This window comes from Pungitius pungitius, chromosome 7 (genome assembly GCF_949316345.1).
Source record: "Pungitius pungitius chromosome 7, fPunPun2.1, whole genome shotgun sequence".
NCBI lineage: Eukaryota > Metazoa > Chordata > Actinopteri > Perciformes > Gasterosteidae > Pungitius > Pungitius pungitius.
Window position 1 is genome coordinate 5,379,178 of NC_084906.1, and position 16,045 is coordinate 5,395,222.

At 46.6% G+C, this 16,045-nt stretch overlaps 2 protein-coding genes across 11 annotated transcripts in view; both read right to left on the reverse strand.

The window, feature by feature from the left end:
* The window catches only part of mast2 (microtubule associated serine/threonine kinase 2), a 111,570-nt gene extending 109,143 nt beyond the window's left edge, over window positions 1-2,427 (reverse strand). For 3 of the 7 annotated variants that reach the window (XM_062563665.1, XM_062563667.1, XM_062563666.1), the window contains exon 1: window positions 1,588-2,424. In XM_062563665.1, the coding sequence (XP_062419649.1) occupies window positions 1,588-1,662 (75 nt within the window). In that variant the 5' untranslated portion in view covers window positions 1,663-2,424. Of the gene's footprint in view, window positions 1-1,587 lie in introns of all 7 variants that reach the window. The other 4 variants (XM_037470010.2, XM_037470005.2, XM_062563664.1 and 1 more) reach the window with 3 other exon arrangements.
* A 1,005-nt stretch (window positions 2,428-3,432) lies between these two features.
* Window positions 3,433-16,045, reverse strand: part of pde4dip (phosphodiesterase 4D interacting protein) — a 67,922-nt gene continuing 55,309 nt past the window's right edge. For 2 of the 4 annotated variants that reach the window (XM_062563649.1, XM_062563646.1), the window contains 16 exons: window positions 11,538-11,806; window positions 10,935-11,084; window positions 10,589-10,780; window positions 9,738-10,010; window positions 9,362-9,493; window positions 8,970-9,089; window positions 8,589-8,745; window positions 8,217-8,341; window positions 8,001-8,129; window positions 7,818-7,922; window positions 7,424-7,608; window positions 6,854-6,985; window positions 6,533-6,665; window positions 6,320-6,366; window positions 6,099-6,210; window positions 3,433-5,113 (listed from right to left, as the gene is read on the reverse strand). In XM_062563649.1, the coding sequence (XP_062419633.1) occupies window positions 5,013-5,113; window positions 6,099-6,210; window positions 6,320-6,366; window positions 6,533-6,665; window positions 6,854-6,985; window positions 7,424-7,608; window positions 7,818-7,922; window positions 8,001-8,129; window positions 8,217-8,341; window positions 8,589-8,745; window positions 8,970-9,089; window positions 9,362-9,493; window positions 9,738-10,010; window positions 10,589-10,780; window positions 10,935-11,084; window positions 11,538-11,806 (2,362 nt within the window). In that variant the 3' untranslated portion in view covers window positions 3,433-5,012. The remainder of the gene's footprint in view (window positions 5,114-6,098; window positions 6,211-6,319; window positions 6,367-6,532; window positions 6,666-6,853; window positions 6,986-7,423; window positions 7,609-7,817; window positions 7,923-8,000; window positions 8,130-8,216; window positions 8,342-8,588; window positions 8,746-8,969; window positions 9,090-9,361; window positions 9,494-9,737; window positions 10,011-10,588; window positions 10,781-10,934; window positions 11,085-11,537; window positions 11,807-16,045) is intronic. The other 2 variants (XM_062563648.1, XM_062563647.1) reach the window with 2 other exon arrangements.

A 16,045-nucleotide genomic window follows, 5' to 3' on the forward strand; every position in this document is an offset into this window, starting at 1 on the left:
CTCGATTTCACACAAAAACACTTACGCAGCAGCAGCTCAAAAACATCTGGGTGACTTCCCACGACGGCATGAAGCAAACTCCCTCCCACTCAACTCCTTCCAGAGTCACAACTGGAATTCTCTACCTGTTGATCTGCCCCCCTCCCCAAAAAAAAGTCCCAAAATAACTGAAAATCGTTACAAAACATAGCAGGACGGGGGTGCAAATCCTATCGTTAGTTTTTCGCATCATTTCCCAAACGGCTGGGTGATGCTGTAATATTGTGTGGCAAAGTTAGTCATATCAAACCTCTGGAAGTTGAGATTAACGCGACTTCACGCAGAAATGAGATATTACGAGCTGCAGCAATGAAGCAGCTCTTATTGTAAAGGACAAAGAGAGACAACAACCTCCTTAGAAACACATGTTTGCATATTGAAGCTGCTCCTCTGCAGTAGTTAGATTCCTCAAGAGTGCTTTGTGCACAATTTTATTAACTTTCAGAAGGCTTCAAGTCTCTGCAAGTTGATAGCATAATAATGATAATAATAAAAATAACTATAGGGCACTCAGAGAGTACAGACCTCCTCCCAGGCGCAATCCTAACAAAAGGAAAAAAATATGTGTGGACATGTTACTAGGTCACCGGAAAGGTGTCTTAAAACAGATGCTTTCGTTTCACTCATTCCATGGCTGCAGCGCTGCTGTAAAACGCGTTGAATCCCAAGAGTTAAAGCAAAGTTCCAATGTGTGTGTTTTGCAATGCGAGCGCACTTTGAAACGACCAGAGGAGCCACCCCAGACTCACCACGATTACTACCACACACTGAACAAACAGATCGGGGGCCGGTGATAAACACTGGAAGTACCCAAGTTTTTCCATTTTAGTTTCACTCTCTTCCGCCTCCTCCTCCTTTTCCCAACTGCCACGACGCAACGAACCCATCACCTCGATCACTGTCAGAGCAGATTTCAGCTGTCACGGTGTACTTTACGAACCTTCCCCGACCCCCGCTTTACATTCGCTTCACCTGGCAACACAAAAATGGCTCTCAATGATTGAGCAAAACAGGTGGTGTCATGTCAAGGTCATTCAGCAAGGTGGAGGTTATGGAGGTAATTATGCACGACATGCGTGGAGAGGAACTTGGTGCAAATCAGCTGCATTTGTGAAAGTTATTAAAACAGGAGCCTCTTCGCCACTGTATTCTTTTATGAATCCTTTAACTGCTGCATTAATGTTTGCACATGAAGGGCCCACAGTCGAAAGGTTATTTATCACATATAAAAAGCACCCTGCAATGTAATAAACACACCCCTCAATCATAAAAAGTGAGGGACTACGTGGAAAACAAGTTCATAGTCATACCACATGGTTTCACATGGAGACCTTTGCAGACACTCGAGTATCTTTAACGCTGGTCTGAAGTGCAATAAGTAAACACGTGTTGATCCAAAACAGAGGTCCTTCAAGGGGATGAACAGGTCCGGGTCGCGTTGCAAAGCAAGTTGATTTCAATGAAAGCAAAATGAATTCACACATTTTTCAATGAGGTCTCGCGTGTGCGCTTTGTCGGATGTTTTTGGTGAGAGACGTCACTACTCACCGCATCTTTCGCCGCTGCGCCGCTATCCTGGTGCTCCAGGAGCTTCCGCTTGTTCTTGCTCTCCGTCCTCTTCATGACTTAACTGTGAAATAATCCTAATAGCAACCACAACAACGGCACGCGTGGCGGCGGCGGCGACGGCGGCGGTGCGGGTCAACCCTCTGGGTGTCACGTCGGTCGGTTAGCGGGCTAGCAACGTGTCCGCTTCGGTGACGCCTCGCTGCCAGAAGGACATTCCTCGCGTGATGACGCGGTTCGGTGGAGTCAAGAGTCCGCCCGGGACTTCCAGAGAGGCAGCCATTCGTGGTCGGCAGCGGGTCCTGCGGCCGGCTGACTTATTAATGGCCTGAGCGTCACTGTCACATCTGGAGAACCCCTTGTGACGGGCTGTCAATCAAGCTGGCGCCACCGGCAGCCGCGACAATATCCTTGAGGGCAAAACCAAATCAAAATAATAATAAAAAGACGATTTGCGGTCGGTTTAATGTTCGCCCGATATAAAATATTCACGCTGGGGGGTTTGGGTCTGGCAACAGTTCATCCGACCCCAACCCGCCCGGCCGGTTAGTCACGTTAGCGTCTGGTGCTAAGCTACCTTCCTGCCGAGCGGCGCGCCGGGCTGCCCGCGGCCGTTTACCTGCACGCACGCGGCGTGACACCCACAACGGGTCGGCCTCCGCCCCCCCCCCCCGTAACGGCCGCAGCTCTGCGTCCTTTATCCGCCTCGGTGGTTTACCGTGGCAGCGAACGTCTTCCCCGGCTGGGCTCCCATCATCAGCTAAAAGGCTACGCTCTGTGTTGAACTGCAGCCTCTGCACGGCTCGGCTCGGCTCGGCTTGTTTCCTGCCTCCGTCACGGTCACTGCGGCGTCAAATGTAGCGAGCATGACGACACGACGTTCCATATACGCTTACCAAAATAAATGCATGTTTATTCGACTTCATTTGACTGCAGCTTTTGATCGTTCCCAATAGAGCTAAAACTGGCTATAAAAACGTTAACTTCGATGTGTGCTTATAAGCATGCATTCTCTTTTAGTAAACTGTGCATGCAATTCCAGTTTAAACTCTTTGTACTGTGTACACCATAAGAACACACAACAATATATAACATAACTGGAGAAGTTATTTCTGTTCGTTTTTTAACGAAAATAAATTATTATTATTATATTTAAGCGATTTCCAAGCATGTACAATTGTATTGGCGTCAACGAGGCATGCTATGAAGTTAAAGATACATTAAGATGAGTATTTACAGTATCTTATACACTACCTATATATGTATCAATTGGGTATTTAGTCAATGTTGTGTTAGCCTATTTTGTCGACGTTTTATTTTGAAAGTACACTAACCTTTTTCTTTACTCCAGCCTCAAATGACGACATGGCTTGACAAGATTCTTGTAAAATTCATAAGCTCAAACTCATTACTTGTGGTAAACTTGCTGGGCTTAATTGTATTGTGTATTATATCCTGACATGTGTTTGTGTGGGTATGTGTGAGAGGGAGAGAGAAACATGTTATTGACATTAAATCTTGGTTTAGTTGGACTCTGCTGCCACCTGCTGAGAGACAATGAAACATGCCTTGAATATGTGTACTTGTACATACTCATACATGAGATACATTATGTCTTCAGCATGTTCATCTCCAAGTTTATTTTTCTTTCCGTTTTAATGTTTTAAATAAAGGAGATAAATAAAGTTTGGCATTTATTCGATAGGTTAGAACCCGAACAACAATATATATATTGTTAAAAAAACAATATATATATATATATATATATATATATGTGTGTATTTATGAGAAATGTATATATCCCAAGAAAGCAGACCAACCAGACAATTCATTTTATTCCCTTTGTTTATTGAAAAGGTGTTGTTCTTTTACCCCAAAACGTTTTGAACAAAGCAAACATGCTTAGAAATACTGCTGGTCTTTTTGGAACAGCAACAAAACAACTTGCTTTGAGGTACACACTCCCTTTAGTATGTACATACATGAATTGTGGTACCTAAAACCACACAGCCACTTAGAAAGACCCAGTTTGACCTTTGACCTATGGGGGAATTATACAAAAAAATCTCTGAACTTGATTATTTTACACCTGATTTAACAACATACAAGTTGTTCACTTTGGTTGATTTTTATTGCTTTATAAATAATGCATTAGAATGTTCTTAAACAGTTACTCTGCTTTCTTTTCACATTAAAAAAGTTAGGGACATGTTATGCCAAAGATAAGTGGGCCTATAAATATGATTTCATTTGATTGTCAAAAAACAGTGTAGGTAAACTTAAATCAATTTAGCCCCATGAGCTACAACAGATCGCATGGCACTTTGATACCGAGGCCTAAAACATCTACAAAAATCCACAACAGAGCTTATTATTGCACAGTAACCCAAACATTGCATATATCAGTAAAGGTATCAGAGGGCATTGAAGACACAGTCCATGCAAAAAAGAAACAGCAAAACCAAACACCCAATTTCCAAAAAGTTGATTTACACAGTGAGCGTCACCAATCCTGCAGATGTTCGGAAGAAGTGATCCTTACATAATGGATGTTTCTCCCTCTTTGTTTTTAACTGATTGTCGTTTTGAAGGACATTCAAACACAGAGACATTCACAAGTAATCAAAAATAATTCAAGAAGAACACCAAAAGGACAGAAATATATTTAAAAGAAGAGATAAAAGTATGGTCCAATTAAATTACTCTTGGACCGTGCACTATAAAATTAGTTCATTTAATCGGATAGGTCACTGAAGGCATCACACAAACAGCTGAGCAGCTTGATGACAGTCTGTTACATGTGCTTGTTTTTTAAATACAGCAGCTCCGTCAGCAGGCCTTCCAACACTGCAGGTTAGTGCTTCAGAGAAAAACTGGAGAAACTGGGTTGGACCCATATTGGTTATTAAATATCTTGAGGACCACTGACTCCATACTTATGGGTAATACTTTGGATTTTAAAAGATTATCTACCAGCTATATGAAAAAACGTCTATTGTGGTTTTACAGTATTTTCCATGAGTTATCAGTAGCTGGCCATTTTTATGACAAATGGGACAAAGCAGAAATGTACTGCAGAGAGTATGGCTTTTTTCGACTTGCTGCTCAAACCACATGCAACTATTCTACATGCTAACTACATACATGAGCCTCGACAGAGGCTGAGAGGAAGCACTTCGCAGCTTGGTTTTGGCTTTTTCAGAGCCCCTTTCCTGCTGGCATCTAGTGAATCTTCTTTTCTCAAATCCATGCTAATGTGGTTGAAATGTCTTTCCAGCTGAAAGGAGAGCCAGAACAGGATGTATTGCGCTTTCTGTGAGAACAACGAGAGGACTAGAAGCTTGCGTATGTGTCACTACAGGAAGGCTGACTGCAGGGGGCGCTGGTAGAGAGACGGTCCTGGGACATCAGGCGAGAAGGAAGCCCTCCCCCCCCCCCCCCCCCCCCGGCTTCATGACACCCCGACCAGGAGAGAGGGCGAGCTCACAGAAGCTTCCCGCGTGTTCTCCTGAAACACAAAGGCGGATGCCTTAAGAAAGCTCATCATTATGATATTCCTGCATAAGTAGTTCAATTCCATCAAAACAACTCTGTTTAGTGATACAGCATGTCGGGCGTTTCAGGCTTTGGGAGATGGAAGGAAAATCAACTGGCTGTGATCAAGTTGATGAAAAATTGTCAAAATATGAAACTTCACACTGGCTTAAACAAATTGTTGTCATGCTAGAACAAATGATATCTTGTGTAAAGGGCATAATACTCTCAGTTATAATATACACCATTTCCCAGCCTGTGTGGTTGTCTCTGTGTAATCATTAGTGCAGCAAGAGAAACAAAAAAACAGGCACACACAGACGATATTAAAACATCAAAAACCTTGCAGGGTGCCCTTAAAGTCCAGGTGAAATCACACAAATCCTCTCAGCTACAGAGAAAAAGCTTTTTCAAGCTGATTTTCAGGTATAGTTAACATCTTTATTGTGAAAATTAAGGAATTACAGCCTTTAAACTGATATCAGATGCTGCCTTATTCTTTGGATGTTTTATTATTATAGGTGAAACAAAATATAACGAGAGACATGTGTCCATGTTGGCAGACGAAAAGAAGACATTGGCAAAGAGCTGATTTTGGTTTTGTTGTCGAGGACGACTCGTTTTAGGTATGCGAGTGTGCGTTAGAGCGTGGTACAACACGTGGTTAAAAGTATTCAATGAAATGGCTTACTTGGACACATCAGTAACAATCAAAGGAGTCACAGGCCAACGCTCGAAAATGCGTAAAAAATAATAAAAAGTTCTCAATCTGTTACAAGAAAGTGCCAAATATGGTTCCTCCGCCCACTTGAAAGATCACAAAGCAAATGTAAAAGTTGACGTGGGTCTGTCAAATATTATGATGGAACAAACGGAGACGGCAGAAATGTTAGTTCGTGTCCCGAGAAGCAAGCAGCTTCATCCCGTTAGTGGGACACAGCAAAGGCAGGGGGCCATACCTTTACCAGGCCAGGGCCGTAAGGCAGAGGAGGAAGGGACAAAGTGGGGAGAGGGGAAGGTGGGGGGGCAGAAAGAGGCGTGGCGAAGGGAGCAAATCTTGAGCTCGTTCTCCTGAGGAGACTCGACAGGAGTCGGAGGAAAGAGAGGGGGTTATCTAAGGCGTCCTCACCCGCGAGAATAAAATGTTTATGAACCACAAGGGGAGCACGCGAGAACTCACCTGCAAGTTTGTCTTTGCTTTCCTCAACACGTCCCGAGTCCTCGACACTGTAAACAAGCACACAGAGCATCCGTGAGTCGCCACTTTTTGCAGAAGTCGAGCAGTAACCACGGAGGTCCGTGGCACAGCTGCTCAGGGGTCAAACTACTGGGGGGGACGGAGAAGGGAGAGTTACATGATGTAGGAGAAAGAGTAGGAAGAGGAGGGGCTCACGTTGGTTGACTATAAAGTGCTCCATGCTATCTTTGGTGCGGTTGGAGCTCGTCACCCTCTCCGTGGCGTCCTTTAGAGCCCGCTCGTGCTCCGTGAGCTTCTGGCGAAGCGAGACAACCTCGTCCCTCAGAGACTGTAAAGACGCACGGACGCGCACACACACACACACACACACACACAGGGTACATGTTTAGTGGCTGTTACTTCCTGCCACTCCAAGGTACTGCCAAGAAAAACACCAGCCAGTACTTTACTAAGGATTCACGAGGAGCTACGTAAGAGCAAAGGCCTCGTCGAAGACCACGCGGCGTTTGCTCAGACCTGATTGGGTTCCTCGTGGTTCGGCAGAGCTGCTCTCCAGAACATCCGCAGCAGAGCGCCGGCCTCCTCCAGGATCTCACCCAGGGTTTTAGTATCAGAAAGCAGCTTCCTGACAGGACCCGAGTCTGAGTGCTGGGACAGAAAAAACACATTCTGAGTCAATTCATCAGCCATTAGAACAAAAACATGACAATGACCAGCAGCTAAAAATAAGAAGAAAATTAACTGTGACAATGGATTAAGGATGTCCAGCTGCAGTTCATTTATTTTTCAGAATGGGTTTGTCATTTTTCATAATGGGACATTTTCTCATTAAATGATCATATTTATACATTGTGACAACACTGAAGCCTCTCGAGCACTTTTCTTATTAACAGCCTCTAAGACCAGAGAACCACCCCATGAACCATTCTCACCGATTACCCACAAATATCCTCCTTTCACCCCAGGACGACTGAACCAGGCCCCTTTGGATAAGAGCGCGGAGGGTGCTCGTTATGGCTCACAGTCCCACGGCACCCAGGGTCACTCGGTCTGAGGTGTTATGCCCCCCCCCCCCGTCTCCCTCACCTGATGGAGGCGGAACTCCTGCGCGGTGCTCAGCGAATAACAGGTCGTCTCCATCTTGCGGAGGAGAGCGCTGCCCTCCTGGACCTGCTGCTGCAGAGCCTCGAAGTCGTCGACGTGGCCCACTGCATGGCGCCCACGGCGGTTGGCGAATGAGCCGTCGGGGGCGTGGCCCTGCAGCGACGAGGCTGAAGGGAGAGAAAATAAGGGAATTAGCAACAGGGGTAGGAGGGAAAGACATGAAAAAACGTTGTGCTGTGGAGTGCAAGCATGTGACAAATGAAGGTATCAGCAGAATAATAATAAAGAGAACCCGATAAGTTAATGAATCAGAAAAGGGTTGTTTGAATATCTTGAGGGCAAAGATACCTTTAAGTGTGTAATGTGAGCTTCTCACCTTGACTGCTTGCTCCAGTTTCTGCAGCATGTTTCTGTGCGGGATGTTGAGGAGAGGAAGGACTGATGAGTCCGGTGTCTCTCACAGGAGGGGAGGGAACATTTTCTGTCGAGGAACATTTCCATCAGTAACTGCAAAATCTATCTGTTGTGGCTGGCCTAAACCCATCTCAGGTGTACTGACCGTTGAACAGCCGTCTCCTGGATCGAGGCTGCGTGTCGGCCTGTCCGCCCAGCTGCTGCTCCAGCTGAACGTGCAGCTCTCCGGGGTCAAAGGTCGCAGTGCCAAGTTTGGCACCGTTGCTTCCCCGACCTGATTGGAAACGCACATGAGCAATACGAGTATTTTATTGTTTGAAAGCTCATTAGAAGGGCAGAAGTGGCCTGTGGAAGGTCATACCTGCATGTGTGTTTGCGTTGACTCCACACGCTCTGTGGTACACCTGCAGCTCACACTGAAGAGAGTGGACCAGGCTGCGGCTCTCACAGAGCTGCTGCTGCAGGACGCTCACCTCATGCTGGAGTCTAGGAACACACACATTCAAGCGTCAGATCCAGCTCTTTTTTATTTAAAGCACCCAGTTTGAAATGTCTGCTCACCTACACCACAAATAGGCTGGACGCGACACATTCTCTAGCGCTTTAACTTAACCGGAATGTCAAGGGTTCTCTAGTTTATCTCTACTAATCGTTTTTGAGGATGTGAGGACCTGACAAAATGTCCCCATTTTCCAAAAATGTCTTCCTCTCAAGTACATGAACACACACACACCTGTTGATGGCTTCCTGGTTCTTCTGTCTGTCCTGTTTCAGTTGGGTCATCTCTTGGCTGCAGGCTTCAGCTTCAGTTTGCAGCTTCCTGCTTTGCTCCGCCCACCTCTCCACCTCCAGCCCCGCCTCCCTCAGCTGTTCCGCTTCCTTGATGCCCTCTGCAGGGGACGTGGGACATTACATTTTCACTTTACACCGATAGTAAAAAACTGGGAAAGTTATTTAGCGCTAAACTGAGGCCTAAGGAAGGTAGCAGCAAAGAGAAAAAAATTGGGTATTTATTCTTCTCGTGTTATGCCTAATTGCATTGGACCATGACATATAGATAATAAAATGTAACGGGTTTCTCCACAGGTCGAGGGTGGTGGGCATCAGACTGTACCTCTGGTGGCCTGTTTAAGCTGGTTCTGCAGACTGACGTTCTCTTCCTTCAGAAGTCTGAGCTCACTGGACAGCTGGCCGACCGAGTCCAGACCCTGGATGTAGATGTTGGTAGGAGCACCTGGAGAACACATGGAGGCGTTAAAGCACGTGATATTTATCATGCGCAAGGTAAAAGGATAACAAGCTTGTCCTTATGTTACATTTCATATTAAATATCTTATATGAGATAACATACCAACTTTACACTTTCTCCCTTAAATAATGACATGGCGTATTTCTGAATCTAACAAATGAAAAGAATACTTCTAACTAATTTGAACTATTAAATGGAAATCAGAATGAAATGTTATGTTGAGTGTGTGTGTGTGTGTGTGTGTGTGTGTGTGTAACCTTTCTCAGTGGAGGTGTGAGCCAGTCTCTCCTCCAGCTGCTCCCGGAGGCGATCGTTGGTCTGGATGGAGTCCTCCAGTTTCTGTCTCAGACTCCTGATCTCCCTCAGGTGCTCCTTCATCAGGTCTGAACCTATAACAGAAACACAATTCAAATCCACTAGTTTGAGGCAAGTTATGAGTATAAAATACAAAACTGGATAAATAAAGTCCACACAGGCACTGAAGTACCAGTTTAGTTAACTAGCGTATACTTTTTTGTTTCTATAATGGCTTTTGTTTGAGACCAATATTTAATAACTGGCTCGTATGAATTCCCTGAACGTTTTATTTTGTGAAAGCCTCTCAGTAATATAACTGATTATTAAGGTGTCTACCTGTGTTGCTGGCGCCGGATTGGTACCCCGAGGATCCCGAGGACAGGTCTGCGAGTCCGAGTCTCACCGGTCGGCTGCCGTAGCTCATATCCCACAATGCACCGCTCTCCAACAGACTACCCCCAGCCTTCATTGCCGAGCTGGCGTCCGGGCCGCTGCTGAACGGAGAAGGCTGGTATCCATTGTAGGAGAGAGGCAGGAAGGCCGCGCAGTCGGGCTGCTGCTGGGCAAACGGGAAACCATGAAGTGGTTTGGACTGCGGAGTGGAAAACCCTGAAGAAGAAGAAGAAGAAGAAGAAGAAAAAGTCACATGAAAGTAGGTTAGTTGAAGTCTCAGTGAGACTGAAGGAGAGATGAAGGCACTTCTTTTGACGTCGGCCCTCGCTCAAAGCTCCGTGCCTCGTTAGTGTTTAAAAATCACAGCAAAAAGGGTGCTCTGTGTTAGTCAAGCATCCAATGATGACCAGTATACTTCATAGGAGAGAGAAAGCAGAGGGTGTTATATATTTAGTCAAAGGGAAGAGGAGAGGAAGAGAGCATAATGCCTGTATGCAGCAGGGTTAACATCCATAATCCTCATGCTGATTGTGATGCAGCGGGACGCCTAATCCTTTCTGGGTGTGCATGTTATACTGAGCGGACAGCTTCACGTGCAGACAGAAATGATTTGGTTACTTTAGTACGCGTGTTTGAACAGGAACTTGGGAAGACACTGGATTTGTGTGTTTGTGTGCACCCCCCAAATTCTCTGTTGAAGCAATGGTTTGGTTTTGTGCTTTTTATATTCAGAGTCACCAAACCCACGGTTAGTTCACACTCGCCCCAAACCCAAACCCGTCAGGCCGACGCACTCTCATTGTCTGCCAGCTGCCTCTGTAACATCTGCAGCTCCTGATGCACCTCCGCCAGGGAGAAACCCTCTCCCCTGTTGCCCGGGTAACGGGTGCGGAGGGTTGCGGGGTGGGAGTGGAAGGGCAATGGTACCCTCCGGGCGGTGGAGGAGGGGAAGGAGGGGGGAGTGGGGAAGGGGGCAGAGGCGGGAGCTGGCAGGAGAAGAAGAATGAAGCACAAGAGTGAAAAAAGCAGATGCGATTCAGAGGTGGAGAGATGAAGGTGTAACAATGCTGGAAGAAAAGCATTTCCCATGAAGGGACCTCTCTGCAGCCTGGGGGTTCACTTCACTAAGCCCAGTCCTACCTGTCTGACTCCTCGTGTCCGCAGACACGAGCGGCGAGCCGGGGCAATGCATGCTGGGGCAGCTGAGGCAGGACTGGGTTCTATGGGATGAGGTGACGGATGGAGGTACAGACGCATGGTGGGACGCGGTGCTACTGTGGGAGTGGCAATCTGGAAACGAAAAGAGCCAGCTGTCACACTGAAGGGGGTCAGAACGTGTGTTGGACCTCAAACCACTGGTGTATCCAAAAGCATCACATTAAGCAGGTACATTCATGATATTTGAGATGAAGATAATGACATGATACTGCAGAGGTCATGTATGTATTATATTAGGTCCTATACACTATATATACTATACATAGACTCTCAAGCGTGGACTGAAAACCGGTCTACCTCTATCTAATAACAAGTATTGTGCCTGTGTTTCTTTTGCTATAGAGCTCCATTTTAGTCCAGTTTCACCAGGGGACGTGTTATTATAAGCACCAAATGTGGTTTGATCCCCCGCTGAAGAGTAGTCCCCAACAACCCTACAGTGGCCACAAGTGTTGTGTTATTGTAGTGATTAGGTCCAACATCCAGGGGCCTCCTGCTTGATGAGGATGGGTGATGCGTTGTCACCTGTGCCGGCTCTGCTGAAGGTCCGCGATTCCTTCGGACCGAGCTCGCTGGCAGCGTCCACGTCGGAGCAAGGATCGATGTCCTCGTTCGTGGAGCCGTGCTCGTCGGAGACGTAGGAGATGCGATCCGATTGGTCGGTGGCGTCGGAGAGGGCGGGGCCGCTGCAGGGCGTGTCAGAGCGCTGATGGAGATGATGCTGGTGGTGCTGGTTCAGTTTGGTGCGGAGAGACTCGATGATCTTGTCTTTCTGCTGCAGCTCCTTACTGAGCCTGTAACGCACACATGTACACACATCACAAACACACACACGCACAAACACATAGCATAGGCCATTTAAATGTGGTTTGATTATCAGTGAAAGTAATTTACAAACCAGCTATTAAGTCTCATTTATACCACTAATTTCCCCTTAAGCCAATTAGCCCTTAACACCCATGTGCACAAAATAACTTTTCTAATTCAAAGGTTATGAATCAATACTTTAGTTCATCACATAAGACCGGTTGGACCAGTTGGTCTTTACCCCATCATGCATCCAATTGTACCCTAACCTGCTGCTCTATCAGATCCGTTTTTTGTTATGTACTTGTCAACCACTCAGACAATCGTATTCAACATCTTCAGACAAAGAGCGTGAGAACAGCTGCATCAGCTGCCCGAGTTGTGACTCAAAGGATGAGGAGCATTAACGGGAGGCGGTGCAGCAGGTGTGCTGATCTGCACCGCCTCCCAGAGGCTTTGCTGAGCGCGTTGCGTTACTTGAGGGGAAGCCTCTTAGTGACGCTGCATCGCATCGCACAGCGTAATAGTGCTGACTCGGGAGAGGAGCAACGCACTGACCTTGTGGGCGTGAAGGAAAAAATGCATTCATCTAAATCCACGGCGAGGTGACAATGCAAACACACACACACACACACACAGATACATCTCAAACAACGGTTACAACATCTGAGTCCTTCGACACTGCTTTTCCCTCTTTTAATGTTCACATGACGTCGCAAACTGTTTGACTTTAAGTCAAAATATTGTATTTTCTTTCTTTGCTTAATTTTTGTGAAATTAGATCCATAAAAATCATGCGATTGTGAGTTTGGTGGGATTAATCTACCGTAGCATTAATACTGGAAGCCGGGAGGAACAGTTAGCCTGTGTTAGCCAACAGATTCTGTCCCAGTTGGTTTCAGTCGCTCCACTAGTCGTTAACGGTTTAACTGGCACATCTGCAAAGGAAATATTATCTATAGCTGGTCCCCTAATGGCGACCTTGTTGTAACATAATCAGATTTTTCTCTGTTTTTCTATTATAGAGTTGCCTGAGTTGTGTGTTTCTAATTCAACATTCTCCATATTTAACTCTTACATAGCTGTCTTGAACGTCCTGTGGGGAGTTGATCTCGATCCTGAGCCCAAATAATGTTTTCATTGTTCTGATTTTTATTTTGTTTCCAAAGCACTTGTTTTTAGCTGTTTAAATCACTTTTTTATGTTAAATAAAGTATATAGTTAAATTGTTGTACATTAACAAGCTATTATCATGGACATCCCAAGAGGTGGTTCTATTGTGTCCGTCTTACTTTTCCAGTTGTGCGAGCCATGCCCTCCTGTCCCTGTCGGTGAGCTTCTTCAGCAGCAGGAGCTCCCTCTCCTGGGCCTTCCACTCCCACAGAGAGAAGGAGAACAGCGAGTCTCTGTACAGCGGGCTGCTTCTCGACAGCATGGCCTTCCACAGAGGGGCCATCAGCCACCTTGGGGCCGTCTGCCCGGGCTACTGACGGAGCATCCCTCCCCTCTCTCTCAGACCCCTGGGGTCTCCAGGGGTAACCGAGCGCGGCTCATTAGCCTGGCGGCTGAGGTCGTGACCTCACAGCAGGTGCAGCGGACAAAGCGGAGCGCGAGTGCGGGATAAAAGCACAGCAAATCCTCAGATTAAGTTTGGGCTCCCCAGGGAGATGTTAGTGGTTTCCTTCACACACACCGACACACAGATGCTGGGATTGCGTGGGCTGCAACCACAGGTCGTGACCTATGTAGATCCCAAATCAGACTCCAAAGATACAAAGACCCGCGTGTGGAGGCTTGAAGGGTGGCAAACAAGTGTTGATTCGAGGCTTTGACGTCCAAATGCTGATGCGGATCCAACGGCGGCGGATCAGTCGGATGGTTTGATGACAGGAACAGATGTCAGCAGAGATTAGGAAAATTGAATTCCGTCTGCAGCTCAGCACAGTTTAGAGATTTAACCAGTGCGATGAGCTAAAGCGTGAAATTAACTTAAAAGCAAAAAAATGGAGAAAAAATATTGCCATAGTTAGCTCTGTCGTGAACAAATAACTCAAGAGACAGATTAAACTCTTGGTCTATTTCTCTTTTTTTTTTTTTATGGACCACCCTGTTCGATATTCCTTATTCCACCGCTGCCTGTCTCCGGCCCCTAAATGAGACTTGATTCATGTTTTGAATAGTGCACGCCAAAGGGAAGCCTCTTAATTCAGCACTCTGGACACAACGTATCCCACCAGCGAGCGCAGCAGCCCCTGCGGTAGAGATGCAGTGACGGAGGAGCAACACGCAGGGGGGGGGGGGGGGGGGGGGAGGAGACGGATGTGCGTACCACGGGACGTCCGGATCCCCGGGGGCTCGTGCGTTCACGCTGCACTGCCCACCACAGAAAGGGACGATCGTCCACAAAGCAGCGCTTCCTCTCTCTTCCCCTTTGTTTGCCGTCCACCTACGGAAACACGTACGCCTCGTCTGCCCGGCTGAATTCAGAAATGAGAGCGGCTCTTCTTTGCAGGATTTGTCGGCGGGTTTGAAAGTCATTTGTCCCGCGGTGAGGAAGAGAAAGCTTTATGCCAGGAAGAGAGTTTACATCCAGCCGCGGCTTGCAGAAACTCCAAGAACCGTTAGCAAGTACGTGGAAAACAGCAGAAAAAAAACTGCATCTTCTGTCCACAAATACAAATCAAATCCACGTTTCCAATGAGAGGATCTTACATAATACAGATCAGAGCCGTGCTGGATGCTGGGCACCATGTGCTGCTCCCGATGCGCTGAAACAGCCTGATGCTCTCCGTAGAGCTGCGTCCTGCTGCTGCTGCTTCCACGCACGTTCTCCCCCCTCTCTCCCCCCTCTCCCTCTCTCGCACTCCCTCCCTCCCTCTCTCTGCGTTTAGCTGCTCGTGACCTATTTCCTTCCCCATAGGAAGTCTTGATAACTTAACCTGATTAGAGGCCATGTCACCATGCTTGGAGCCCAACACAAGCAGCAAAAGCCTCTGCAGCCTTGCAATCAAACACACACACAGACACACACACACACACACACACGCACACAGGATGTAGACATACATTCTTTCGGATATTGTATAATCTATTAGCTGCCATGATTATGTTCACTGACAATATCCGTTTCCTAGGGTTAGGGACGACATTGTTCTTGGGGAAACCCAATCAGTGGCACACACTTTCTTCAAAGGGTTTTCTCCTTATGATGTTCATTTGAAATATGTAACAGGTATGTACGTTTTCTTTGTAAATCAGAGTCGTTATTGTTTATATCTGGACACCTTGACAAGTATTTGTGCCATCTGATTGTGTTCACCTGCACACTGTACACATGCATGGACATCACTGAACGTCACACAGTCTTAGTGTGAATAGAGTTCGTGTGTAGACGAACGCACACCCCCTGTATGTACACTCAGAGTGAGAGGGACAGTCTAAATGAAAAGACACTCAATAAACCTCCCTCACATCTGGTTGGCCATCTGTGCTGCAACAACATGATGTTAGATGACTGGAGGCCTCTCTCTCTCTCTCTCTATGTCTCTGTCTCTCGTTCTCTCTGAGGGGACACTAATTACTACGGTGGCCGAGAAGGTTCAGACAAATACAAAAGCAACAACACAACCGCAAATGCCACAACGCAACACGAACGCCACAACACAAAATACAAAAGGCACATCACAACTGCAAATGCCACAACACAACACGAACGCCGCAACACGAAAATACAAAAGCCACATCACAACCGCAAATGCCACAACGCAACACGAACGCCGCAACGCAACGCGAAAGCGAAAACGGAAGTAGCTGCCCACGGGAGCGAGCGTATTTTGGAGGAACGCCCACGGGAGCGAGCGTATTTTGGAGGAACGGAGCTGGAGGATGGCAGATCGTTTAAGAAGTAAGTGAAACATGATTCCTTACTTTAACTGTAGCCGCAAGGAATCATGTTTCACTTACTTCTTAAACAATCTGCCATCCTCCAGCTCCGTTGTTACGTGCCTACTGGTTTTTGAACCTACTGGTTTGGCTACGCGTTTAGATGTTATTAAGAGAGTAATCCTACTTGGGCAATGTGCTAGAAAACCTGACAGAACTATGTATTTCACGCTACGCCACCAAAAACCAGTTGTCTTGGCTCACCCTGAACCAAAAGATGTTCTTGCCACTGACGATTTGCAATTTCATGATAAGTAGTGAAATCAGTAGCGGCATTTTACAGC